Source organism: Aspergillus ochraceoroseus, assembly GCF_002846915.1.
Source record: "Aspergillus ochraceoroseus IBT 24754 chromosome Unknown P175scaffold_9, whole genome shotgun sequence".
NCBI classification, from domain to species: Eukaryota; Fungi; Ascomycota; class Eurotiomycetes; order Eurotiales; family Aspergillaceae; genus Aspergillus; species Aspergillus ochraceoroseus.
This window is the reverse complement of record NW_024468484.1, coordinates 387,264-409,070: the sequence shown is the minus strand read 5'-3', so window position 1 is coordinate 409,070 and position 21,807 is coordinate 387,264. Positions and strand designations below refer to the sequence as shown.

At 44.6% G+C, this 21,807-nt stretch overlaps 5 protein-coding genes across 5 annotated transcripts; 4 read left to right on the top strand and 1 right to left on the bottom strand.

Moving 5' to 3' along the window:
• Positions 1–3,794: 3,794 nt before the first annotated feature.
• P175DRAFT_0535495 (putative AT DNA binding protein) lies at positions 3,795–5,057 on the top strand (the record flags this gene model as incomplete). Its single annotated transcript, XM_040900225.1, has 3 exons — positions 3,795–3,836; positions 3,931–4,147; positions 4,207–5,057. The coding sequence occupies 3 exons, from the start codon at positions 3,795–3,797 to the stop codon at positions 5,055–5,057; spliced, it is 1,110 nt and encodes a 369-aa protein (XP_040749143.1).
• A 2,073-nt stretch (positions 5,058–7,130) lies between these two features.
• On the bottom strand, positions 7,131–9,739 carry P175DRAFT_0445034 (putative calcium/calmodulin dependent protein kinase; the record flags this gene model as incomplete). Its single annotated transcript, XM_040894260.1, has 6 exons — positions 7,131–8,099; positions 8,153–8,290; positions 8,352–9,146; positions 9,204–9,353; positions 9,427–9,496; positions 9,639–9,739. 6 exons carry the CDS (start codon positions 9,737–9,739, stop codon positions 7,131–7,133), a joined length of 2,223 nt encoding a protein of 740 aa, XP_040749142.1.
• Positions 9,740–10,393: 654 nt separating this feature from the next.
• On the top strand, positions 10,394–11,733 carry P175DRAFT_0465849 (TRAPP subunit BET5). Its single transcript, XM_040894886.1, has 5 exons — positions 10,394–10,596; positions 10,666–10,879; positions 10,940–11,085; positions 11,147–11,235; positions 11,284–11,733. Exons 1-5 carry the CDS (start codon positions 10,560–10,562, stop codon positions 11,299–11,301), a joined length of 504 nt encoding a protein of 167 aa, XP_040749141.1. The 5' UTR covers positions 10,394–10,559; the 3' UTR covers positions 11,302–11,733.
• Positions 11,734–15,193: 3,460 nt separating this feature from the next.
• On the top strand, positions 15,194–15,878 carry P175DRAFT_0504496 (uncharacterized protein). The gene is made up of 3 exons (XM_040897891.1): positions 15,194–15,303; positions 15,406–15,536; positions 15,764–15,878. Exons 1-2 carry the CDS (start codon positions 15,243–15,245, stop codon positions 15,501–15,503), a joined length of 159 nt encoding a protein of 52 aa, XP_040749140.1. The 5' UTR covers positions 15,194–15,242; the 3' UTR covers positions 15,504–15,536; positions 15,764–15,878.
• A 3,015-nt stretch (positions 15,879–18,893) lies between these two features.
• P175DRAFT_0445404 (serine/threonine protein kinase SAT4) lies at positions 18,894–20,496 on the top strand (the record flags this gene model as incomplete). The annotated part of the gene is made up of 2 exons (XM_040894283.1): positions 18,894–20,306; positions 20,365–20,496. 2 exons carry the CDS (start codon positions 18,894–18,896, stop codon positions 20,494–20,496), a joined length of 1,545 nt encoding a protein of 514 aa, XP_040749139.1.
• Between the last annotated feature and the right edge of the window lie 1,311 nt (positions 20,497–21,807).

Here is a 21,807-nt window from a genome sequence, read left to right as displayed (position 1 = left end):
AGTACGTAGTAATAATAATCATAATCATAATAATAACAAGGAGAAATTCTTTGTGAATTAACTACAATTTACACGCGCAACGGGTACCTGAGAGAGAGGTGGGGACCTCCTTATTGTTTCCCTGCTAGAAAGTCACCAGTACTTTGGAGCGGATACCTACATAGTACAACTAAATACTAGTCTTGCTTGTTGGATGTCAATAATAAGCCACGGAATTCTCCCATTTGTTCATAATTTATTAGTGGGAACCCGGAGGATCATTCTGGAGATTACCTAGAATTACTTCGTACAGAGTATTCGACTATTCGTACTAAGTACAGATTACTTACTACGGAGTACTAGTACTAAGTACTAAGTACAGAAGAAGTATTTTCTAGAAGCCATCACGGGAAAGGGGGGGGGGAACTTGGAACACCAGAATCAAACCTCCTTTCTTCTTCTTCCCTCTTCTTCCTCTTCTCCTACATCTCCTTCTCCTCCTCTTCTCGGGTATCATCAAAGAAAAAAATATACATATCATCCTAATGCAGTTTTAAGATGGTCCTAATTTGAAAATATTGTCAATTCCCAGGACCAGGATCAATGACAACTGGCCATGCAGCACTATTCCAAACTACACATTGACGGTTGATTCAAATCGGCGGGGCGTTGCTTCTCATGCATGCCGATGGTTCTCGTGCATGGGCCATTTTTTATTAAATACGGTATTTATCGATCAAGTGCTACTCAACAGAAAAAAAAATTTCTAATAATAATAATTTCTAGAATCATACTACGGGCCCATTGACTAGACCCATCAGATGAAAATCCGCGAGCAGCCAAATGCTGGCTAGTTCAACCTCCATCAAGCCACGCCCTCTGTCGACGTAGCACCTACGGGTTCACAAGCGCGGTAGTCTGAATTCCCCCCTGCCCTTTTGTGGGTGAAGAAACTGACTCCAGTCTACAAAGTACTACTACTAAGTACTTACTAGTCTTTTTGACATTCACAATTCTGGAGTCGGGTCTTTCTCCCAAATTAAAAATTGAAAATAGGCCACGGGTAATTAGCATGCGAATGCTAATCATTAATCCTCGTCGGGGAAAGGAAAAGAAAACGTGTGTCCCTGCTTTTTCTTCTTTTCTTCTAACCTTATGATTATGATGGCCTAGGCACAATCATTCATTCTTCAAGGGTAAGGGTCTATTTTTTTTTTTTCTTTTTTTCTTTTTTTTTCATTCCGTATTGTTATCCTTCTTTTGGTCGCTCTATCTCTTCCCCGCTTCGAGGACCTTTTTAGCTTCATCTTGAACCAACCACATCCCACGGCTTGGGAAACCGGGTGCAATCCTTGGAGGCCTTTGAAGTCCCCATTCCCTATCTTATTCGTGAATTATTGACCTCTCAAACCCAAGCGGACCCGTCAATTTACCCAGCCTCCAGGATTTTGTTCACGCCTGCGCCTATTGCGGAGCCCTTAACCCCACTGTGCGGTTATCAACTCCCTCCGCCGCCATCCATTCCTGCCAGTCATCGTTGGATGCATTCCCGCTATCTTCAATAGGACCAATGCACGTCTCTACATTTTCTGTAACTGTCGCCAGACAGAACAAAGCAATTTATTATAGGATGCAGAAAAAGGAGTTGGCGTCCGGATGGATCGCCCGCACTACTTGCATCTGTGACCTAGCCCCGAACCTCGCTCCCTCAAGGCGCTCCAAGCTTCAATTCTATTACTCTCAGCAACAACATATCGATTCTAGTCCGTTGACCCAATGTCTTGGAGCGTCAACACCCACCTATCACCAATCATCTGTCGTTCAGGATATACATTTGGAACGCGCTGCTTCCTGCGAGAGGGTCTTGTGCTCCCCCTCCCTTCCCCAAAATCCCAAAAGAATGATGTCCAGGCCAGAGGGCAAAAGCAGGTTTCCCCTCTTATAGTTAGTATGTATTTCTTATAATTTGTGTTATTTTATTTCCCTATCTTGTTTTATTATTTTCACTTTGGTTTATTTATTTGTTATTATTATTATTACTCTGAGACTTTAAACCTTTTTTTTAATTACCTTGATATTTTTCTTTTTTTCTCTCTCTCAATGTTTTATTTTTATTTCCCTTTTTTTCTGACTTCGTTGTACAGCAGTAGCCGCAGTCTGTCGTTGCATGGTTTCTTCTCTGTTCTGGTCCTCTTTCCCTTCCCTCCACACCCCCCTGCTCCTTCACCCGTCCAGGCTCTTTACGTTTCCCAGCTTCGTGCATTCTTAGTCCTTTTCCTTTCTCTAATTATTTCGCCCCTCCTGGTCCTTTTCTAACCCTCGTTCGGAAAGTCCAGAGTCTTTGCGCGCCCCCTCTCTCTATCTCTGCGCCTGTCCCTCATTCCTTATGACGGTGCGGTTTGATTTTTTTTTTTTTTGCGTCCCTCCAATCCTTTTCCTCATTGTAAAAGCGTGTGAGCGCCTGGAATCATCTGAAACCATCGTTTTTGAAACACTATTCTCTTCTGGGTTGAAGCTGGCCTAGTCCTTCTTGGGGCTGGTTGGTTCCCGCTGTCTTTATTCCCTGTGGACTTTCATACCTTTTATTATTCTTCTTTTTGTTATTATTCTGGATTCTCAAAAGACTTGTCTGGCTTCCCTTGCCCCCCCCCCCCCCCAACTTTAGAGAGAGATACCAGACGGACGAGAATTATCCAAAAGAGAGTCCCTGCAGCTTTCCTCTCGCTATCCGGACGCATGCCTGCAAATTCTGTACTGGTAGTGACCTGTGCATTCCCGAATTAAAAGTCCGCTTGGTCAGAAAGGTTCCTGAGGAAAGAATAAAGTGTTACTTGGCTTTGGATTGACTCGTTCTCTGTCTCTCTCTTCTGTCTTTTGCTTTCTTCATCCTCGTTCCTTGTCCCCTCTTTCCCCCTATTTCCCTTCTTTACATTTTCTTTTTATTTTCTTTTTTCAGTTTGTTTTGTGGCAATATGCATTGTTGAATGGGCTTGTTCCAGAAGTTGATTTAATCCCCAGCGGTGACAGTTTCCCTAACATCTATCTACACCTGTTCAGGGTTACGATCTACACGCTATTTTCTCTTATTATTACAGTATCATCATCCTTCCCTATCCATTCTTTGTACACTGGGGCCCAATTTAACCCCAAATTTCCTTCCACGCGGTCATTTGAAGCGTATGAGAAACCACATTTTTGTCTTTTGGGTTCTGCACGTCTGAAGCCTTATCTCAATAGTTTTTCTTCCGAAGCACCTTACTCTCGGATCAAAACAGTCTTATGAGCTCTGTTCCCTCACTGACCCCTGGCCTGACCGTCAATGTCTACTGTTGATTGCATAATAACTGTCTCCATCCCCTCCTCCTCACTGCCTGTTCTTTGTTCTGATTGTTGTCGTTGTACTTTGTCTTCGCTCTTGGCGCCGCCAGCCTGCTTTCTGATTCCTATCTGACAACCCACGTGTGTAGACTCTGGTGTAGACGCATCATTCCGTTTGGGAGGCTCTGTGGTTTTTTATAATTTTTTTTTTTCCTTTTCAATTCTTCGATTTCATTCTTGTTTCTGTTCTACCCTCTCTTAGCTTTAAATGTGTCTTCTGCTGTTGTCTTAGTTGTCCTTCGACTCCGCACCCTCTTGATCGGCGTTTGTTCTATACTTCCCATCCCGATTTCCCTATTACCGCAATACGCATCGTCTCCTTTTCATACCTGCGGTCATTTTGAATCTTATAACCCTTTCATCCTGGCTTTGTCTGTCTACTTGTTTGTTTATTGTGAAGGGAAGCTGGATATCCTCGCTTCCATGGTCCGCTGGCTATGTCGAATCTACCAGAAAGGCCATGGACCGAGGAGGAGAAGGTATGGAAAGAAAACTCCCGGCCCGTCCGACCTATAGTATATCATTAAATGGTCTCCCCCAATCGAAATTTGGAAACTGACTTGGAATGTTTAGTATACCTTACTGACCGAAATCCTGAAGAAGGCCAGAGTCCCGTCAAGCCACCTGGTCAAAATGATCAAAGATTTCAATATCTCCCCAAGCTGGGCAGATATACCCCTTCCATCAGGTACAGATCAGGAAGCATTTTCAGTTTCTACCTTTCCTACTATCAGTCAGGTCTATGTCATGTGTCTTAGATCGACACCGGCCTTGAGCTGCCTCCTACGGGGTCTGATCCTTAGCTAATCCGGTTCTACCCAGGTCGTTCCCTCAACTCATGCCAATTAGCATTCTATAATATGTGTCAACAACACGTACAACTCTCAGTAAACCCAGGGCTCGGATCTATTCCTCCACCGCGCTACGATTCTTCAGCACCGCCAGCGACCCATGTAGATGCAAGTGCCGGTGTACGGAAGCGGCCCCTCTACCCAGCAGACAAGCCGATTCTTGCCCCGCGTGCAATCCAGCCCCGTCCATCCACTAGCACTGCTTCTTACAGCAGCGAGAGTGGCGCATCGGCCATCCTATCTCCAGGTACAGGCGGTGTTACGGCCCGTGGCGAGCCTCCACGAAAACGAGGTCGACCCAGTAAAGCCGAATCAGAGCGACGGAAGGCAGCTGCTGAAGCTCGGGGGGAGACATATCCGCCTGTTCGAAGATCCGGCTCTCATAAAGTTAAAATTTCGTCCACTCCGACGAGTCCTTCCACAGTTGAAGCTGGTGGATCACCCTTTACCGTTCACCCCGGTAGTCGACCTCCGAATGTATCACAGCCGGAAATGCGGTATGTTCCTCCGCCTTTGAGAACAATGCCACCGATCGGACCCGTCGATGAAGAAAGAGCAAGGGATATGTCCAGTCGTGAGATAGGTCCGGCAATTAGAGAGTTGCCACGACCCACGGAAATCCGGCAAACACTACCATCACCACAAGCACTCCAGTTAGGCCATAGGGAGACTATTCCGCGTATTGAGCCTGGAGAGCGACCATATGGAACCCTTGCACATGATAGACATCCCTTTACGGACAGTAGCCGAAGGAGCCTTGTCCATCCTGCCCCCCGACGCCCCGATGAACTCCCCACAATAGACCCCCAAGTCCCTTTAAGCACTACGGCCGAGAAACGAACCGAATGACGTCCTTTCGTTGCAAAGTAATCAATCACACCGCCCTTATTTCCTACGTTTTCAAGTTACAGTTGCAACACGATAAATGAACCACTCCATCGATTACAAGCGATAGACAGCATTGATCCGCACTTCATACCAATCAGTGAATCGAAACGAATTACGTCCTTCCGGCACACGGAAAAGAAAGCTATGGCTCACGCATACTCTTTAGAGTATTTGCCTGTCCCTTCTCATACAGTTTCTTTATTTATCACCACTCTTTTCCGTTCCCATCCACTCTGCATCTTGTTAACCCTATTTTATTTTATTTTTTGGCGAGGCGGTTCCGTTGAGAATTGATTGCTCATACTTGGCGACCGTTCCTAATTGATATATCTATCTTCGAGTGGGAACGTCCGACAAAGACAGGTTTGATCTTTTTTGACATGTCTTGGCTTGCCCTGATTATACGCATATGCTCCACGGCACAACACCAATGACACACACAGCTTGCAGTCAAGTCGGCATTCCTTAGACATATAATACTCTCCCTATTTCTTTCAAAATATTTTACTTTTGTTTTTCTTCTCTTTCTACGAACGTGCTTGGTTCATGACGCATTAAGCTGATGAAATATGATTCCTTCTGCATAGTGATTTGTTGCATAGTCACTTGCTCTCCGAGTGTTTCCACTCAGATTTTCAATGCAAATGAAAACATGATGAATATGACATTGCACATTGACTTCAACATTCTCTTTTCTTCTTGGATGGCAGTTCTACAACCACCCTACTGTTCCTCGCTTCTTTTTCTCTCTTAATGCTGTTCTTCTTCCCTTCGTTTTCACTTCTTGTCTCTGTCTTTGCACATACCTAAAGTTTAATGACCATGTACAATTACTAGTTAGTGATATGATAGCTACAATTGTGGCAATGTACAGCCTATACTTTATTCGTGAATATCATTCGAAAATCCACTTTGCTATCTTAAAACAAACTTGGTTTAGAAACCCTAACAATGACAGTAGCATGCTCTTTGTACCCGCATGCCAATAGCTAACCTACCTAACTAATAACCAGTGGTTAATAGTACAATATATAATATATAATAATATAATACAATACTGCATGTACTCTATATGGAGATGAGGTTCGAGGACCTGAGGAGATTAGTATGATGATTTAGGGTAAAGGGATGTGAGATCTGATTCATGCAAGAGATAGTTAGTTAGGTAGTCTACAGAGTACGTAGTACGTAGTTAACTAGTTAACTATAAAACCAATGACTAACTACCTAGGTAGTTAACTAGTTAGTTATGATATGATATACATTAATTAGCTTTCAAAGTTTGTGTATTGTTAACAAAACCTTATTGGGTGAGCTCTAAAATTATAACCTTTTTTTTTTTTTTTTTTTTCTCCCGACGAAAGGTAACGAACTAGATAAACACAGTAGTAGTAGACTTTGTAGTTAACCCTAGGGATACATACCTGGGTAGGTATACTTAACTGATCAATTGGGAAATGGGAGATATGTTTTTCTTTAGGTATATATATGGATGGTATCATTTTATGTATGTATGTATGTATGTATGTATGTCATGTCTTGTATATACATAAATATATATATAATAGTACATGTATATATGTGCATATGTACCTGATATATAAACAAGTATGGAATACGCTGGAGGTCTGGATATATGCTCTAACTAATACCTATGTCAGGGATGAGATATGATGATATGATTATGTACTTCTAACTAATGCTCGAATGTCAACTTCAACCACCCTATACACAAGATAGATATGGGGGGGGAAAAAAAAAATCCAAGGTGAATCAACTAGCCTGTCAATCATGCGTTAAGAGGATAAGAGAAATATGTCCCTTGTATATTTTTTTGGGTTTCGGTTTTCCGTTCAGCTCTTGGTGATTTGGTATTTAGCGGTCACTGGGCGGGCTCAAATTGAATGTCTTTGTTGCCTTTGATATGCCCAAGTTAACTGCGTAGTTTGATGGTTGGGCTCCCAGAGCTTCGGTACTGATAGGCCCCGTTGCCGATACGGCTGTTTGCTCCTGCGTAGATTCCTCCGTCGGTTGTTATGATTGGGCCTGTCTCTGCTTCTCTTGCTCTATCTGGGCACGGATTCTGCTGAGTGCAGAGCCAAAACTGAAGCTGGAGGACACTGGGACTCTTCTGCCAAGTCCTGTGACCGCCACGCCTGTGGTCTCTCCAACCAGTTTCAATACGTCGTTCTTATCCTCAACACGACGGGTAAGGTATACTTTAGGTTGGTCACCTGGTTGGGGAAGGGTTCGAGCTCGAATCCGTTCAATTTCCTTTCGGTATGCTGTCTCATATATGTCGAATTCTGCGGCACCTGGTGATTCGCTTACAATGGGATATCCGGGGTCGTCTGTTGAATCCATCCCTAATGGCTCAGCGGATATTGGGTTGTTTAACTCGGCGAGAGTAGATTCTCCTGCAGCGCTGCTGCCATCGGGAGGCGTTGAGCCGGTAAATGTCGAAGGCCCGATGAATAGAAAGGGGAATTCGTCTTCCAGGGGATCTCGCGCATGCCCTCGAGTCCCCTCCATACTGCGCTTAGTAGTAGCTGAGCTAGCTCTTGAGAGTGGGATTTGAGGGGATTGTGACTGGGGAGTCACAGTCATCTGCGGTAGCTCATCAAAAGACCCGCCTCCAATTTTGACGCTCTGGATGGAGCCCGAGTCTTTTCTCTGTGGATTCCTGCTACCTATCGGGACAGAATCTGGCCTGATATGTGCCCTCACTTCGTCATTCTCTGGCAGCGCGCTAGGGCTAAAGTCGTGCCGTTGCTGGTGATATCCTTTAATAACCCTGTCCCGCTCCCATGCCATTCGATTATACGTATTCAGGCTTTGGCTTTTGGCGGAATTTAGCAAGCCAGTGGAAACGCTTTCCTCAGGATCCATCTCCATAGGGGGCTCAACAAAATGACTTTCATATTCTTGACCAAGGATACTTTGCATGCGGGGGTCTGCTCTTGATGGATCAATAAGCCTTTTGAAGTTCTTAACGGCTTTCATCTACAAGTCACGTCAGACTTCCACTATAGTAGATACGATCATGAAACACTTACCACGGCTAAGACATGTCCAAGATTCTTTGTAATGGCAGAATTCATTTCTTCTTCGGTGGGCAACCCGACTATCTCGGCGGTATTTTCATCCTTCGATAAGAGAGGGTCCATACCATTCTTTGTTACCCAAGGATGCTCCTGTCGTTTTTTTTTTTTTTTTAGTGATAGTAAAAATCAAGAAGAATACCCTTTCACTTACACGCAGCTCGTCCATTTGTATCCTTTGTGTTGGGTCCTTTTCTAGGATCCGGAAAATCAAATCCTTAAAGCTTTCGTCTATTTCTCCTGTGCACACAACCGGATCATTCTTAATGGCTTCATATAGTTCGAATATACTTTGCTTTTCGAACGGAAGCTTGCCATATCGAAGACAGTACAGTGTCACGCCCATGGACCATATATCTGCTGCCTTTCCTGAGACATCGCCGTGCTTGACGACACATAGTTCTGGTGGTAGGAAGGCTGGTGAACCAGCAGATTTTGCCGTGAACATATCTGAATCTTTTTCGAACATCTCTGATACTCCGAAGTCGACAACTTTGAGGACATCGTCACTTGTTAGCAGGCAGTTATCCGGCTTTATATCTCGATGGACGATTCCCTGAGCATGTAGATACTCAATGCCTAGAATGAGGTCGCGGAACCAACAACGACAAAGCTCGTCATCGTAAGGATCGGCGGTTTCCTCTAGTCCGACCTTCATAATCACGCCCTTTTTGCACATTTCCATTACCATATACAAAGAATCTTCAGAGGGGTCGTCTAGCACCTCTATTAGCGACACGAGGTTGTTATGGTGAAGCTTCTTCATGATAGCGATCTCCTCTTTGATCAGGTAGAGCGCATTCTCCTTGTGATCCTCGGGGATTCCTATTCCACGCCGATGGAGGGGGGAGTTGAAGCCATCTAAGGGACGTTTGGGGCCCCTCGGTCGCCTGAGAAGGTGTGACTGGGCACGTTTTCTTAGACGTGACTTGGAGAATTCCTTAACAGCCTGAAGTTTAAGTTAGCATGGTAGATATGCAAACCAATATCATGTGGTAGATCAAACATATTCGTTTCCAAATTGATCAACTGCAATATGCACAGCCCCAAAAGATCCTCTGCCAATCTCTTGCTTGATTATGTACTGGTTAATTCTGTGTTCAGCGGTGCCATCATCCTGGCTGGTCGTATACTCAGATCGAGCATTAAGCGTTTCCTAGGACTATTTGTGAATACGGATGATTCAAGCCCGAAAGAAGGAGAAAGGACGCTTGAAAGACAGCATTTACCTTTACTGGACGTCTGAATATAGGGTTTCGACGGTGGTGTCTTTGCGGGCTTTCAAAAGAAGGCGTAGAGCTTAAATGCAGGATGTTGGTTTAGCATGTTATAAGCTTCCAACTATCGAACCACCTCCAGGAAGCCCCGAACTGAGACGAAAATAGCCATGTATCTGCCTTCGGGGATAACGGGAAGTAAATAAACGAAAAGAAGAACTTACGCATATCGAGCCGGAGTTGGATGGACAAGCTGAGGATCTGGACGGGTTCCCGGTCCTTGACTAGCATCCTGCTGGGAAGAGCTAGCATTCTCGTTGGCCATTGAATAATCACACAACGGATTGCAGAAGCCCGAAGATGCGAAATGAAATCCTGCGGATATAGGAATGAAGTTGAGGTCCTTAGCGAAGTGTCTGTGAAACCTGGTTGCCTAGGCCAAATAATGTGGGGGAAAGATGGAGGGGCACAGCGTGCAAAGTAATAAAGCCGCAGAAAAACTCCTTCAGGCTAGGAATACAGAAGATTGCGAGCAATATCTGATGAGAATAATGTGGGATGTAGCTATGGAAATGATCTGGGTATACTCAACAGCGTTGTCGAGGTGTACGGTCAAAGAGGGGGAGAATAAAAGGGAAAACCGTCGGAGCCAAAAATACCCTGCCTGGATTTGATGCCTTGCGCAGATACATACAACAATGGCTTCACCAGACACTGTTTTATTCCCACCACCAGCTCAGCTCTTCTTTCAACTAAGTGGCAGAAACTTCTTTCTTTCTTGCTCTCTTTCTCTCTCCTCTTATTTCCTTCTCTCTGTACTACAACTCTTAAAAAATTTGATTAATGCTGTGAATAAATACTAAATTCCTCCGGAATCACTAATATACATAAACAGTGCTTTGTTCACCGCCCCCACAGTGTTCGAGCCCAGCCCAGCTCTCTGAAACAGCGACTAAGACAAACACTTACGTCGTACTTCCTTCGACTCATTCTTGTGCTACTGGCAACCAACGCAGCTTTCGATTCCAAAGTAACCACCAGTGTCTTGAGAGAGGCTCCGCTCAATTTCTTCCCCTTCAATCTATCATCAACAAGAGATTATATTGTCCAAATCTAGTCCACGTGGCTCCCGATCCATTGCCGCAATGGTGGTTTACTCCTTCTACATTTTTGATCGTCATGGTATAGCCCAACGCTCCAGCATCCAGCTCACCGGATGAGTTTACTGATAGTTGTTGTTCTCATTGTTAGCTACATGTATATACAAACGCCGCTGGCTCCCACGTCCTACCTCCATCGTAGGCAAATCGTCACGGCCGAACTCCGAGACCCCTACGGTCACCAATGGACTTTCAAGTATCCCCGGTCAATCCGCACGAGCTGCAGATGATGACGCGAAGTTGATTTTCGGCACGGTATTTTCTCTCCGGAATATGGTTCGAAAACTGGGGGGGGAGGATGACAAGTGAGGACTCGGATCCTTACCTTGCGAGAAGAGCTCGTCATTGACAAACGGCCCCTATAGCTTCGTTACATACCGCACCAGCCAATATAAGCTTCACTATTACGAAACGCCAACAAACATCAAATTTGTTATGCTTACGGATCTCAAGAGCCCGAGTATGCAGGTTGCGCTGCAGCAGATCTACATCAATCTTTACGTCGAATATGGTAAGGAGTCGTGGGCAGTGAGAGGCATTTCATACACCGTTCTAACTCAACTTCACGTCAGTTGTAAAAAACCCGTTGTCTCCTGTAGAGCATCCCGGTGGGATTGGGGTTAACAACGAGCTTTTTGAGGAGTCGCTGGAGCAGTTTGTGGTATGGTTCTTCATTATTATGTGTTGATATTTTCTCACACCTCAGTAGACTCGCGTCCTTTCTTAATATCACACCAACCCCTGGATACAATCGGTTCCAATCGCTGCACGCTCTGATCTAGGATTTACCCTACGACCAGACCAGCACCGCAAACAAATACCTGGCAAAGGCCAGGCTCTTGAATTGCGCAAGACCACGCCGCAGCTATATCCGTTCGACGACTGCGAATTTCCCAACACAGTACTCAATAAGTCGATGTTCTAATCGGATATTGTCTCTACGTTATATATATATATGCGCACGGTCCAAGCAACACGCCATTAAGCTTCAGCTTGAAGCGAGCCTCCAATCGATTCGTGGAACTCATGACTCCATGGCTACTTTCTACACCTGTGTAGCTCTCACCCAAGCTATTCACCTCTCTCCGAATACCTACTTCTCGGTTTAACGATTGTACATACCATATTATGAATTATATTAATATTTAGAATAAAATATATAACTCTTCAGTTTTTTCCCTTCAATTCCACACGGTTTACGATACATCCTTAGGGACTTGGTTACTGGGTAGATAATCAACCGGCAGGCTTACGTAGCTGCTCGTTCCGCGTTAAACGATGAAGGCTGAATAGGATCATCGAAAGGATTCTCATTGCAAGGCATGTTTCCTTAACACATGAATCATTGTATAAAAACCACCGGGTGCAGGGCTGGTAACCATCTTCTTCATCGCATTTTTCTCTGGCTACTAGACTTACTTATCTATGAAGGAATGCAAGAGTGATTAAAAAATGATGTAGGACCCATACCCAAGCTTCAGCATGCCATTCTTGTGAAGAGTTAGAAGTACCTAGGATCCAGGGATTGTTTCTCTAAAAAAAAAAAAAAAAAAAAGGCGAGACTCCTCTCCGTGAAACCGGCAGGGGTCTATCCACTAGGTATGTATGTGCCAATCCAGAACTGGAAGATGAAACATTCGGGCATGATCTAGACTTGAGGTATATATCTCTACAGTATTTCAATACTCGTATTTAAGCTTAAACCCCTTCAGGCGGAATAAGTTTCCAAAGCGACAATTGCCGTACATACAGACGAGAGAAGATCATCCTGGATTAGATTTCACTCGAGCTATAAAGTAGAACAGGAAGTAGTAAACTCGAGGTCCAGTCAGCGCCTTGGTGGAATGGGTTGAATTGAATTGAAGGGATCCATTAACTGTGGCAATTGCACTTTGTAATTTGCAGATATGTATGTTTTGTATGTACTTACATCTTACCATGCACTGAAGAGACCTCTGTATGTATAAGAAGGCAACTTATTATGCGCAAGGAAGATAGATAGATGTGCAGGAGTGGAGCTGGAAGAGCTATATTTACTTTTTTTTTTTTTTTCCTTCTTTCCTTTCTTTATTTCCTCGGACTATTTTATGTACAGTATAGTATGTACGGAGTCGTCAGTAGTAGATCTTTTCCTGCGAACATACCTACATAGAAGATCTCTTACTAGATAGGTTCCAATCGGAATACCTAGGAGTCTATCTATTTGTATGGAGAGCTTCCCGGACTTGTATACGGAGTATTCTAAATTCAGGGACTTCTTCTTCTTCTTCTTCTGTGGTATATTTACCTCAAATCGAGTACTCCGTATCGGAGAACCCCGATTGCCCGCAACCCAGCACAAGCTGAAGAAAAGCCAAGAAAGCCGCAAGTGGCCAGAGGCTAGGAATCTGCATGTTTAATACCTGCGTAGGGTACGGAGTAGACAATTCACTGGTGAGAGAAAGTTATAGACTGACTGGCTGCTAAAGCTATAGTTTGGTTTGGTTCTCCCAAGATTAAGAACTTGACTTGGAAACATTATCATCTCACCTACTCGATAGGTATGTAGGTATATATGTATGTACTATACATGGTCAATTTATTCACTTGGTCTGTACTCTGTACTCTGTAAACTAGGTATGGAATAGCATAGGTAATCACACAGCTAACTACCTAGGTAACTATATTTATATGTACCACACATATATACATCTGATAGATCAGAATTTCATTTCATTTCATTATTTGGCTATTATTTCCACCGCTACTACCCATTACTCTGCAGACTATGTATGATACACAGTACACAAGTTGGGTTTTTGTGTGTAGCTTAATCGACAGAAGAACAAAGAAGAAGTAGAAAAAAAAAAAAAAAAAAAAGAAAAAAAGATGAGAAAGTGGATAGAGAGCTCGTGCTGGTACAAGTCAAGTCCCACTTTTCCCAGGGTTAGATTTTTCAAACAAGCAGCTTCGTCTTTCTTCCATTGAGCCCTAATCTGGTAAACAATCATAGAAATCAATTACAATCAAACAGAAACCAAGCCAGAGAGAGAAAAAAAAAATCTTGAATTCACTCTTAGTCTCAACCAAGAATGGTGTTTTGGCCGAGAAACAGAAACGAAGCTTGAACTAGTGTCGCCGTGTCGGTGGGTGTTGATTTGTCCAAGGTTCTCGGAGGGTTCTTGTTGTTCTCTTGGTATTCTCTCACCTCCACTCCTTACTACTTCGCACTCCGGACCCAGGCGGCGCAGATTTGAGCAGTGGGCACTGCCTGGTCCCTCCTCATCTCATCCTTGTACTGGGTAGTGAGTACACTTGTAAGTGTACGTACGTATGTATGTATGTATGTATGTATATACAGTATGTAAGTAAGTAATTCTGTACGTACACTCTGTACCTAATGGAGTTACCTACCTAGGTACTCCATATGAAGGAAATTAGTAGGCACTAATAATTAACCCTCCCCCCCTTTAATCTAACCTACAAAGTCGGTAAGGACAAATCCAAGAACAAGGAACCACTACGACGACCTGAGGCTTGTACTTCCGTCCGTCCCCTCATCTTGGAAGGAGGTTGAAAGACCGGATGGATGGATCCATCCCATCCATCCCACATGCCGGGCTTCATCCGTGGCTGGATGCGCGGTTTATTCTTCTACGCTGAGCCAATCAATCCACTGTGACTGCAAGTTCTTCTGCTTTGCTTTTATCATAAGAATGATTCTCCGGATACCCTTTTGTCTGTATAGGTAGACTAAAGATGTAGTAGGTAGGTTAACCGTTGGGAGTTGGTGGTGACAGACCAATTGACTAGAATGATTACCAGGTGGCAACTCGTCTTGAATCTGAGGCTACTTCATGATCGAGAAATTGTAACAAATATATCACCAGCTTTTGAGTTAAGCTGGTTTGTGTACACATTATGTGGCATGTTTATTTTTTTTTTTTTTTTTCTCTTTGAAAGGGCTAAGAGATCATCCCATACAATTGTGGTTTTAGATAGGTACCGGTACAGAGTAAAGTGGTGGTGGACACGCACCCCGTATAGAAAACCATAGATGGAAGTTTGGGGCTGGGGTCGGCCAGCCTTTCTTGGTACGCGGTCCGCAATAATACACGCTCGTTAGCTATTTAAGAGACTAGCTACCTGGTCCTTAGCGATAGTTGCTAAGTGCCTTTACTTTTATACTTTCCCCTGTTACTGTGTTGGGTATTAGAACTTACTCCGTAAAATAGAACCACTAACCAGCCATTAACCATTTTCATCCGGAGTAAATTGAGGTTCAGCCGATCGTTTCGGAACGACGGTCTAACTCTATTTATTGGTGGCTTTGAACGAGTCCTGAACCAAATGTACCTGATTGCTCGTCAACAGGCACTTAACTTGTTCCGATTCCCCCCAAAACAGACCAGAATAAAAGCTGGGGAAACGTTACCACTGAGTCCTCCTTGATGTTCGGTACCTTGCTCCGGCCTATGGTTAGATAGAAGCAAGGCAGAGATTACCTTTTCGTTTGTTCGTGATAGCAAGCCGACAATTGGCTTTTTATGACGCTACCGAGTATGCATATGCAGCGAGAACCAGGGTGCGGATCCCCGAAAGCTCAAGGAAAACCCAAGGGCAAGGCAAGCCCGCCAGGGCTCAGACCAGATTGCAATATCCGTCGTACCGGCAAGTAATAGAAACTGTATGCTGGGTGCTCATCGGATTCCAACGTCTTTTCTGGGAGAGCTGGCCACAGGAAGTGAAAGTAAGCGCGAATCCTTATATACTCCCAATAGCCGTTCCCTGAAGAACGAAGGATTTCTTTCAGAGGCTGAGGAAGAGAAAAGATGAACCAACAACAGAAAAGCATCCCGAATACCCCTGTCTGTACCTTCTTCCACCTCTTGTACAACTGGAGTGATTGAAGTGGACGTCCTAGGACACCCGAACCGCGATGAACACTGAACAGCCTGTACAAGACCCACTCCTCGCATCGTGGTAAGTAATACTAATACTCCGTACCCCCTTCGACAGGACCGTTTTTTTGCCTTTCCTCTTTGATCTCTCCCCTTTTTTCCTTCGAGAATTATTGGCCCAAAAAATCCCTCGTCTCAATCTGAATGGTTCCATGCCTGGCGATGTCGATGTTCTGTACTCCGTACGTCAAGCGCAGAACAGCTGTTGACGCCAAACGGCTTTCCCAATACTGATTATGGAGCAAGTAGCATAGTGTGAACAACAGCGATATCGAATATACAGAGGAAGAATCGGTTCTGTAGCTACTACGCCTGGTTTCAAGGCATCCTCTCCTGTTCATTTGCCCAGACCCCGGATACGTACGCCAGTGGCCGAGGTATTGGATATCCACCTCATTTGGTAAAATGGAGCCGACAGAAATCGTCGCAAGACCAGTGGTAGGTAATTTAGGAAAAAGAGATGCACACAAGACACATTCACCTGTAAAAATGGAAAAGCATCTATCACTGGTGAATCTGGCTGGAAAACACACTCGCCTTGCATCATAGAATTGCTTTTTTTCGGCTAGGAACTTGAGATGCTTGGGACCGTCTGCTGAGAAACAATCCGGTCCACGGTCAGCCAAAAGGACAACTTTCTTACAGAGTACATTCGCCTAGTTAGTTAACACTAGTTAACTATCTTCGAGGTCTGACACATGCTGACCCCACACGGATCCCCAACCCAATAAGGCCATGTGCATGCCTCAAAAGTTTCCCGTTGTCCACCAGCTTCCCCATCTGTAAAGAAATCTAGGTATGATCTGATCACAGCTGCACGTGAGAAATAAAAGTATCGACTGTGCAGTCATTCAAGGAGGTCAAAAGCAAGTGACCAAAAGCTATTTTTGACGTAAGAGGTATAATGACGGGATCCCTATTAACCCCAGGTATCGTTGCTGGCTCATCAATGGAACAGGGGGTCCCCAGGTACATGATATCTAGCAAATACAAAGTACCTAGGTAGTATATCCGTTATGTAGTTGAAAATGTTCCCCCTCCTATAGTAGTCAAAGAAAAGAGGAGCACTACTCCGAAGGAAGTCAGTCAACCGTCAACGTACAGGAGTAGGCCAGTTTAACAGAACCCGCTCTAATCAATACGAGTCAATCTCGCAAAAAAAGTTGAAGAGAGAATCAATCCCCTTTGGTCACCAACCAAAAAAAAACCCCCCTTCATTTCTTGTATTCTGTTTAAAAAAAAAAAAAAAAAAAAAAAAAAAAAAGGATCGCCCACTCTCACCCCAATCCTTCTCAAGGCTACCTACCCCTCAGATGTCTTGAAGGAGATACTTGGCGGGAAGTGAAAAGCTCTCTCGGCCTGCCGCCACAGTCTGTAGCTTGAATAGTGAGTTAGCTGACAATACGGAGTACTAGTGGCCTTAATCAAAGCCACTACTGAAGCCATCTGCTCCTGTAGGTGATGATGATGTGCGGGGACAAGGGTTGGATCAATCATTACTGCACAGCCTCAATCTGATTTAAAGTCGTCGTGAGTTCAACTAGGTAATAACTAACCACTTCTTTGGTTCAAATGGGTTCCCTCTCTCTTGCTCTTTCTCCAATCCTTCTAAGAGAATCAAGAGCAAAAGAGGAGAACGTCACCCGACTAGCTTTTTTCGGGAATTTTTTTTTTCGCCAGAGATGGGACAGAGAAATAAACAATTTACTCCGGCAAGAGACAACACACCACCCAACTCCGCTGGATCTGCTAGCTCAAAGTAAACGCGGGAGGAGAGCAGACCCAACGCTGGATCCAAGGATCTTCCGCAGTATTCGGAACAGTGGTCAGGTAATAATTTGAGGGTGAAACAATCATTTCACAGTCTTTCGTTACAGGAGCTTTCTAGAAGGGGGGGAAGACTGACCGCGCGCCACCTTTATATTTTCCCTTACTGGCTGGTATGATTAACAATTAACCAAGTAACTAGTAACTGACTATTCCGAGCTGAGGAACTGGAAATCTGAGAGGCAGCAATGGAAATTGAAACGAAGATATTATTGAATTATTGTTCATCCCCCATATTAGTTTAACTAGCTCCTAGTTGACCACGTTGAAATTGGAGCGGAGTCGTGGCTGGTATGGTGTACATACGGAAATACTCGCATGAACTATCGAGAAAAGCCTCGAAATAGGGTATCACACCACCACCTCTGTCAGGAAGAAGGTGGAAAAAAAGGATTTGTCAGTCGGTGATCGTGATTAGTTATTGATAGGAAAAGAAACCGCGTAACTCGTCAAAGAAGAAACTGGTTCTCTCGATCGGTAGCCGTAGAAATCCCTACAGAGGTGTGGCTGCAACGGTAAGATACCATACAGATACAATACGTGACCGGCCGGCTCTTTCTGGTCAGAAATCTGGGGCCTGCGGACGGGGAGGCGGTAACGAATAATACCAGAGCATCCGACTCAGAAACCCATCATCGATTCGACGACCCTCGAAGGGAAATAATTTAATGGTCCCCTCTGAACCCGGTAACGAGTAGTTAGTCTTTTGTTTGTTGTAAGTTGTAAGTTGAAACCAGGTAAATGAGATACCGTTTGGTTTCCCACAATAAGAAATTATTTTATCGTGTTGCAAAACCCATTCCACACTGCTATTGTACTACTACTTACATACATTCCTGCAACCAACTACTATCTATACTTACTTACATACACTACACCCCCCAGCTGCGCACTACCACCACCTCCCTACCGTCTACTATTTCAACCTCCTTGCCCCAGGAGGCAAATCATCCTTGATCCCTCCATCCAAATTGCTTTTCAAATCATCCGGTGCTCACTACTACTTCTACTACTTACACAACTTCCTCCCGTTACAAAATTCAGTCTTCATTTAATTCAACTGCCCATCTAAAAAGACTATATCCGCCCAAGACCCGGTACTCTGATTCTCCACTGTAGTAGTACCGTCTCCATCTTAGATTTCCGTGCTCAGTTTTGCGGTCCCTCTTTTTTGGCTTTTTTTTTTCTTTTTTTTTTCTTCTTCTTCTTCTTCTCTTTTCTTTTTCCTTAGCTGCTCACAGTTGCATTGGCGCTTGTGCACTCCCCAAAAAAGTCACTTCCGTCACAAACGCATGTTGCCTCAGGCCACCACCGGCCACCACCGGCGCAGCCACCACGACTTTTTTTTTTTTTAAATTATAATTTCGCTTTCACCCTCCCTTTCCTCCATTCCTCCTTCATCTCTCAAAACTTCAAGCTCTGGTCTTTCTGGCCTTTCAGCCTTGTGCTGTAGGCTTCATTTTTTTCTTCTTCCATTTCTTTCTCCTATCTTGTCACGGGGGCAAATTCTCACCCTTTGTCCACCGTGCTCTTCTACTTCTAATTACCGCACATGACTCCACCATCTGTTTCTCCAGCACCTTCCGCACTCTCCTCTACTGCAACATCTCAGATTTCTAGTGACCATGGAGAGCGACAGGTAACACAGGCTTTGGCGGGCATGAAATTGTCCACTGTGAATGGGGACAGCTTTGCCGCACCTCATCCAGTTACGAACAAGCCCGCTAAAACAACCATGGCAAACCGCATATCTCGCATGTTCTCAAATACCGGGAGATCAACCCCCAAGGAGTCAGAATCACAACGCGAATTTTCAGATAGCAGCTCGGACAGCATGAGATCGCCCTCCAATGGCAGCATCAAACCCCTGAAACCTACCTCCAAGCCTCCCTCCAGAGCTCCGTCGCGACAGACATCGACAAAGGATTCGACTGAGAAGAAGGCAAAGCCGACTGGCGCCAAGGACCAGAAAGAAGGATCGATTGTACACAAGCGCTTCGAAATTTCCCCGGATAACACTCACTACCATCATCTAAAAAGCACCAGACGACAAGAGAAGCTTACCGACCTCCTTCGCGACATGCTCGGTGGCGGCAGGAAAAAGGACGACCACGCAGACGATCAGCAGTTGTCCCTGATGTCGACCTGGATTGACCAATTCAAAAACGAACGCGACAAGTTGGCTGCCGACAAGAAAGGCGGGCCCAACGCGACCGCGTCTCTAGTTGATAAATACGGGAAATGTCAGGAGATCGTCGGACGTGGCGCGTTTGGCATCGTGAGGATATCTCACAAAGTTGATCCCAAGGACTCTCGGATGGAGCAGCTCTACGCAGTGAAGGAGTTCCGCCGCCGTCCTCAAGAAACCAGCAAAAAATACCAGAAGCGTTTGACTTCTGAGTTTTGCATCTCATCCTCTCTTCGTCACCCTAATATCATTCACACTCTTGATCTTCTCCAGGACGCCAAAGGCGATTACTGTGAGGTTATGGAATATTGTGCTGGCGGTGATCTCTACACCCTTGTGCTGGCTGCAGGAAAATTGGAGGTTGCCGAAGCCGATTGTCTCTTTAAGCAACTTATGCGTGGCGTGGAATATATGCACGAAATGGGTGTCGCTCATCGTGATCTTAAGCCCGAAAATCTGTTATTGACAACGCACGGTGCTCTTAAAATTACAGATTTCGGAAACGGCGAGTGCTTCCGCATGGCTTGGGAGAAAGAAGCCCATATGACTGTAGGACTTTGTGGGTCTGCCCCCTATATCGCGCCCGAGGAGTATACCGAAAAGGAGTTTGATCCTAGGGCCGTGGATATCTGGGCAACCGGCGTTATCTACATGGCCATGAGGACGGGGCGCCATCTCTGGAAAGTCGCACGCAAGGATGAGGATGACTTCTACCGACGGTACTTGGAGGGCCGTAAGCATGAGGACGGTTACGCCCCTATTGAGACTCTCCATCGGGTAAGGACTGACCGACCTTGGCCATCCATCAAGACCTCTAGCTAATTCTTATTTCCAGGCTCGTTGCCGTAACGTCATCTATTCCATCCTCGACCCAAATCCTTCTCGTCGCATCAACGCGTCCCAGATCTTGAAATCCGAATGGGTTCGCGAGATCCGACTGTGCCAGGCTGGCGAGGAAGGCTACTAATGTCTTAATCTACGCAGGGTGCCGTAGCCCTTGCTTGAGTGGCAGGATTTGTATCCGGCAGGGATCATTTGTCTGGGCTGGTTAATCTGGCGTTGGTCCGGTCCCTGTAACCTCGGGATAGTCGTACACTTCCTGTCTGCCTCCTTTTTGTGTGATAGAAATGGGTGGTTATGTGTTTCTCCCTTTCTTTCCATGGTGCGAGGTTCCAGTCCTCTTCTTAAATGTTCCATAGAAGGAGGACTTTTGATCTTTATACAGTTATGCCAGTGCATGTCTCTGTTTTCTTCTCTTTCTTTTTTTCTTGCTCGCCTATACCTAGCTTTATGGGTTTAATCTGGTCGCCACGTTCTCATGCCAATGCAACGAAGGAGTCATGACCTTTTGACTAGATATTCCTTTTGCTTTTTATCTCTCTGCCATACTGGCCACATATCCTTCAGCATATGGTTTCTCTTTTTTTTTTTTTTTTTTACCTTGCTCCTATACACTTTTACTTTATTTTTTGGTCAATGTGCATGATCCAACTCATGCCTGGTTTCTGCTGTGACTACTTGCTACATCATGCTGTGGTTTGTGGTTTCTTTTCTACCTTTCATTCCGATTTGTATTTCTACTTGCTCTTTTTGCCTTTGGTTTTTTTTTTTTTTTTTCATCTCTTCTATGCCTGTTCATTCCAGTTGGACACTTGAATTTGTGACCGGTGTCGTCATAGTTTCCCCTCGTTGCGAGGTACAGACGAACAGTACTGCCACATGTATGTATGACTTACGAATATGACCACATACTTCACGACCAACTTGGTTTCCTTACATCTTGTATGTAAAGTATACTAGGTACTAATATAATCTTGATCTCATCATCGTCATCATCATAGTTGTACTCTCTGTTCAGTAATAGCACTCGGTACAAATATAAGATCGCCGATCATTGCATCATAGTCATTATTCACTCGCACATAGTACTAGTAGTAAGCTATACTTTACCTTCCTATGCGTACTCCTACTCCGTAGGTATTAACTCATCATAACCCTCACATTGTATCACATTACCCTTGCAAAAGAGCGGGAAACTGAAGTAAGGCTTGAGAATGTACTTGTACTACCTTCTTCTTTCCGAGCTTGCCTCCCACAATACGCAGTACAGTACTACTACTATGAACATGAACATGAACATGACAGTATGTTTCTCTGCATAGACTTCTTATCGGTGAAGATGGTATCTCATGGAATCTGGAAGAGAATCAACACAATGAATACTTCTATATGGGGCCTGTATAAGCTTGAGCTTTGAAATTTTGTTTAATCTCTCAGG

Excerpts from the sequence above, each read along its gene's own strand:
- P175DRAFT_0465849 (XM_040894886.1), top strand. The coding sequence starts at position 10,560 with ATGGTGGTTTACTCCTTCTACATTTTTGATCGTCATG. Across the intron at positions 10,597-10,665 it reads CTACATTTTTGATCGTCATG|CTACATGTATATACAAACGC; the intron begins GTATAGCCCAAC and ends TCTCATTGTTAG. Across the intron at positions 11,086-11,146 it reads CAATCTTTACGTCGAATATG|TTGTAAAAAACCCGTTGTCT; the intron begins GTAAGGAGTCGT and ends ACTTCACGTCAG.
- P175DRAFT_0504496 (XM_040897891.1), top strand. The coding sequence starts at position 15,243 with ATGCTGGGTGCTCATCGGATTCCAACGTCTTTTCTGGGAGAGCTGGCC. Across the intron at positions 15,304-15,405 it reads GCTGGCCACAGGAAGTGAAA|CATCCCGAATACCCCTGTCT; the intron begins GTAAGCGCGAAT and ends ACAACAGAAAAG.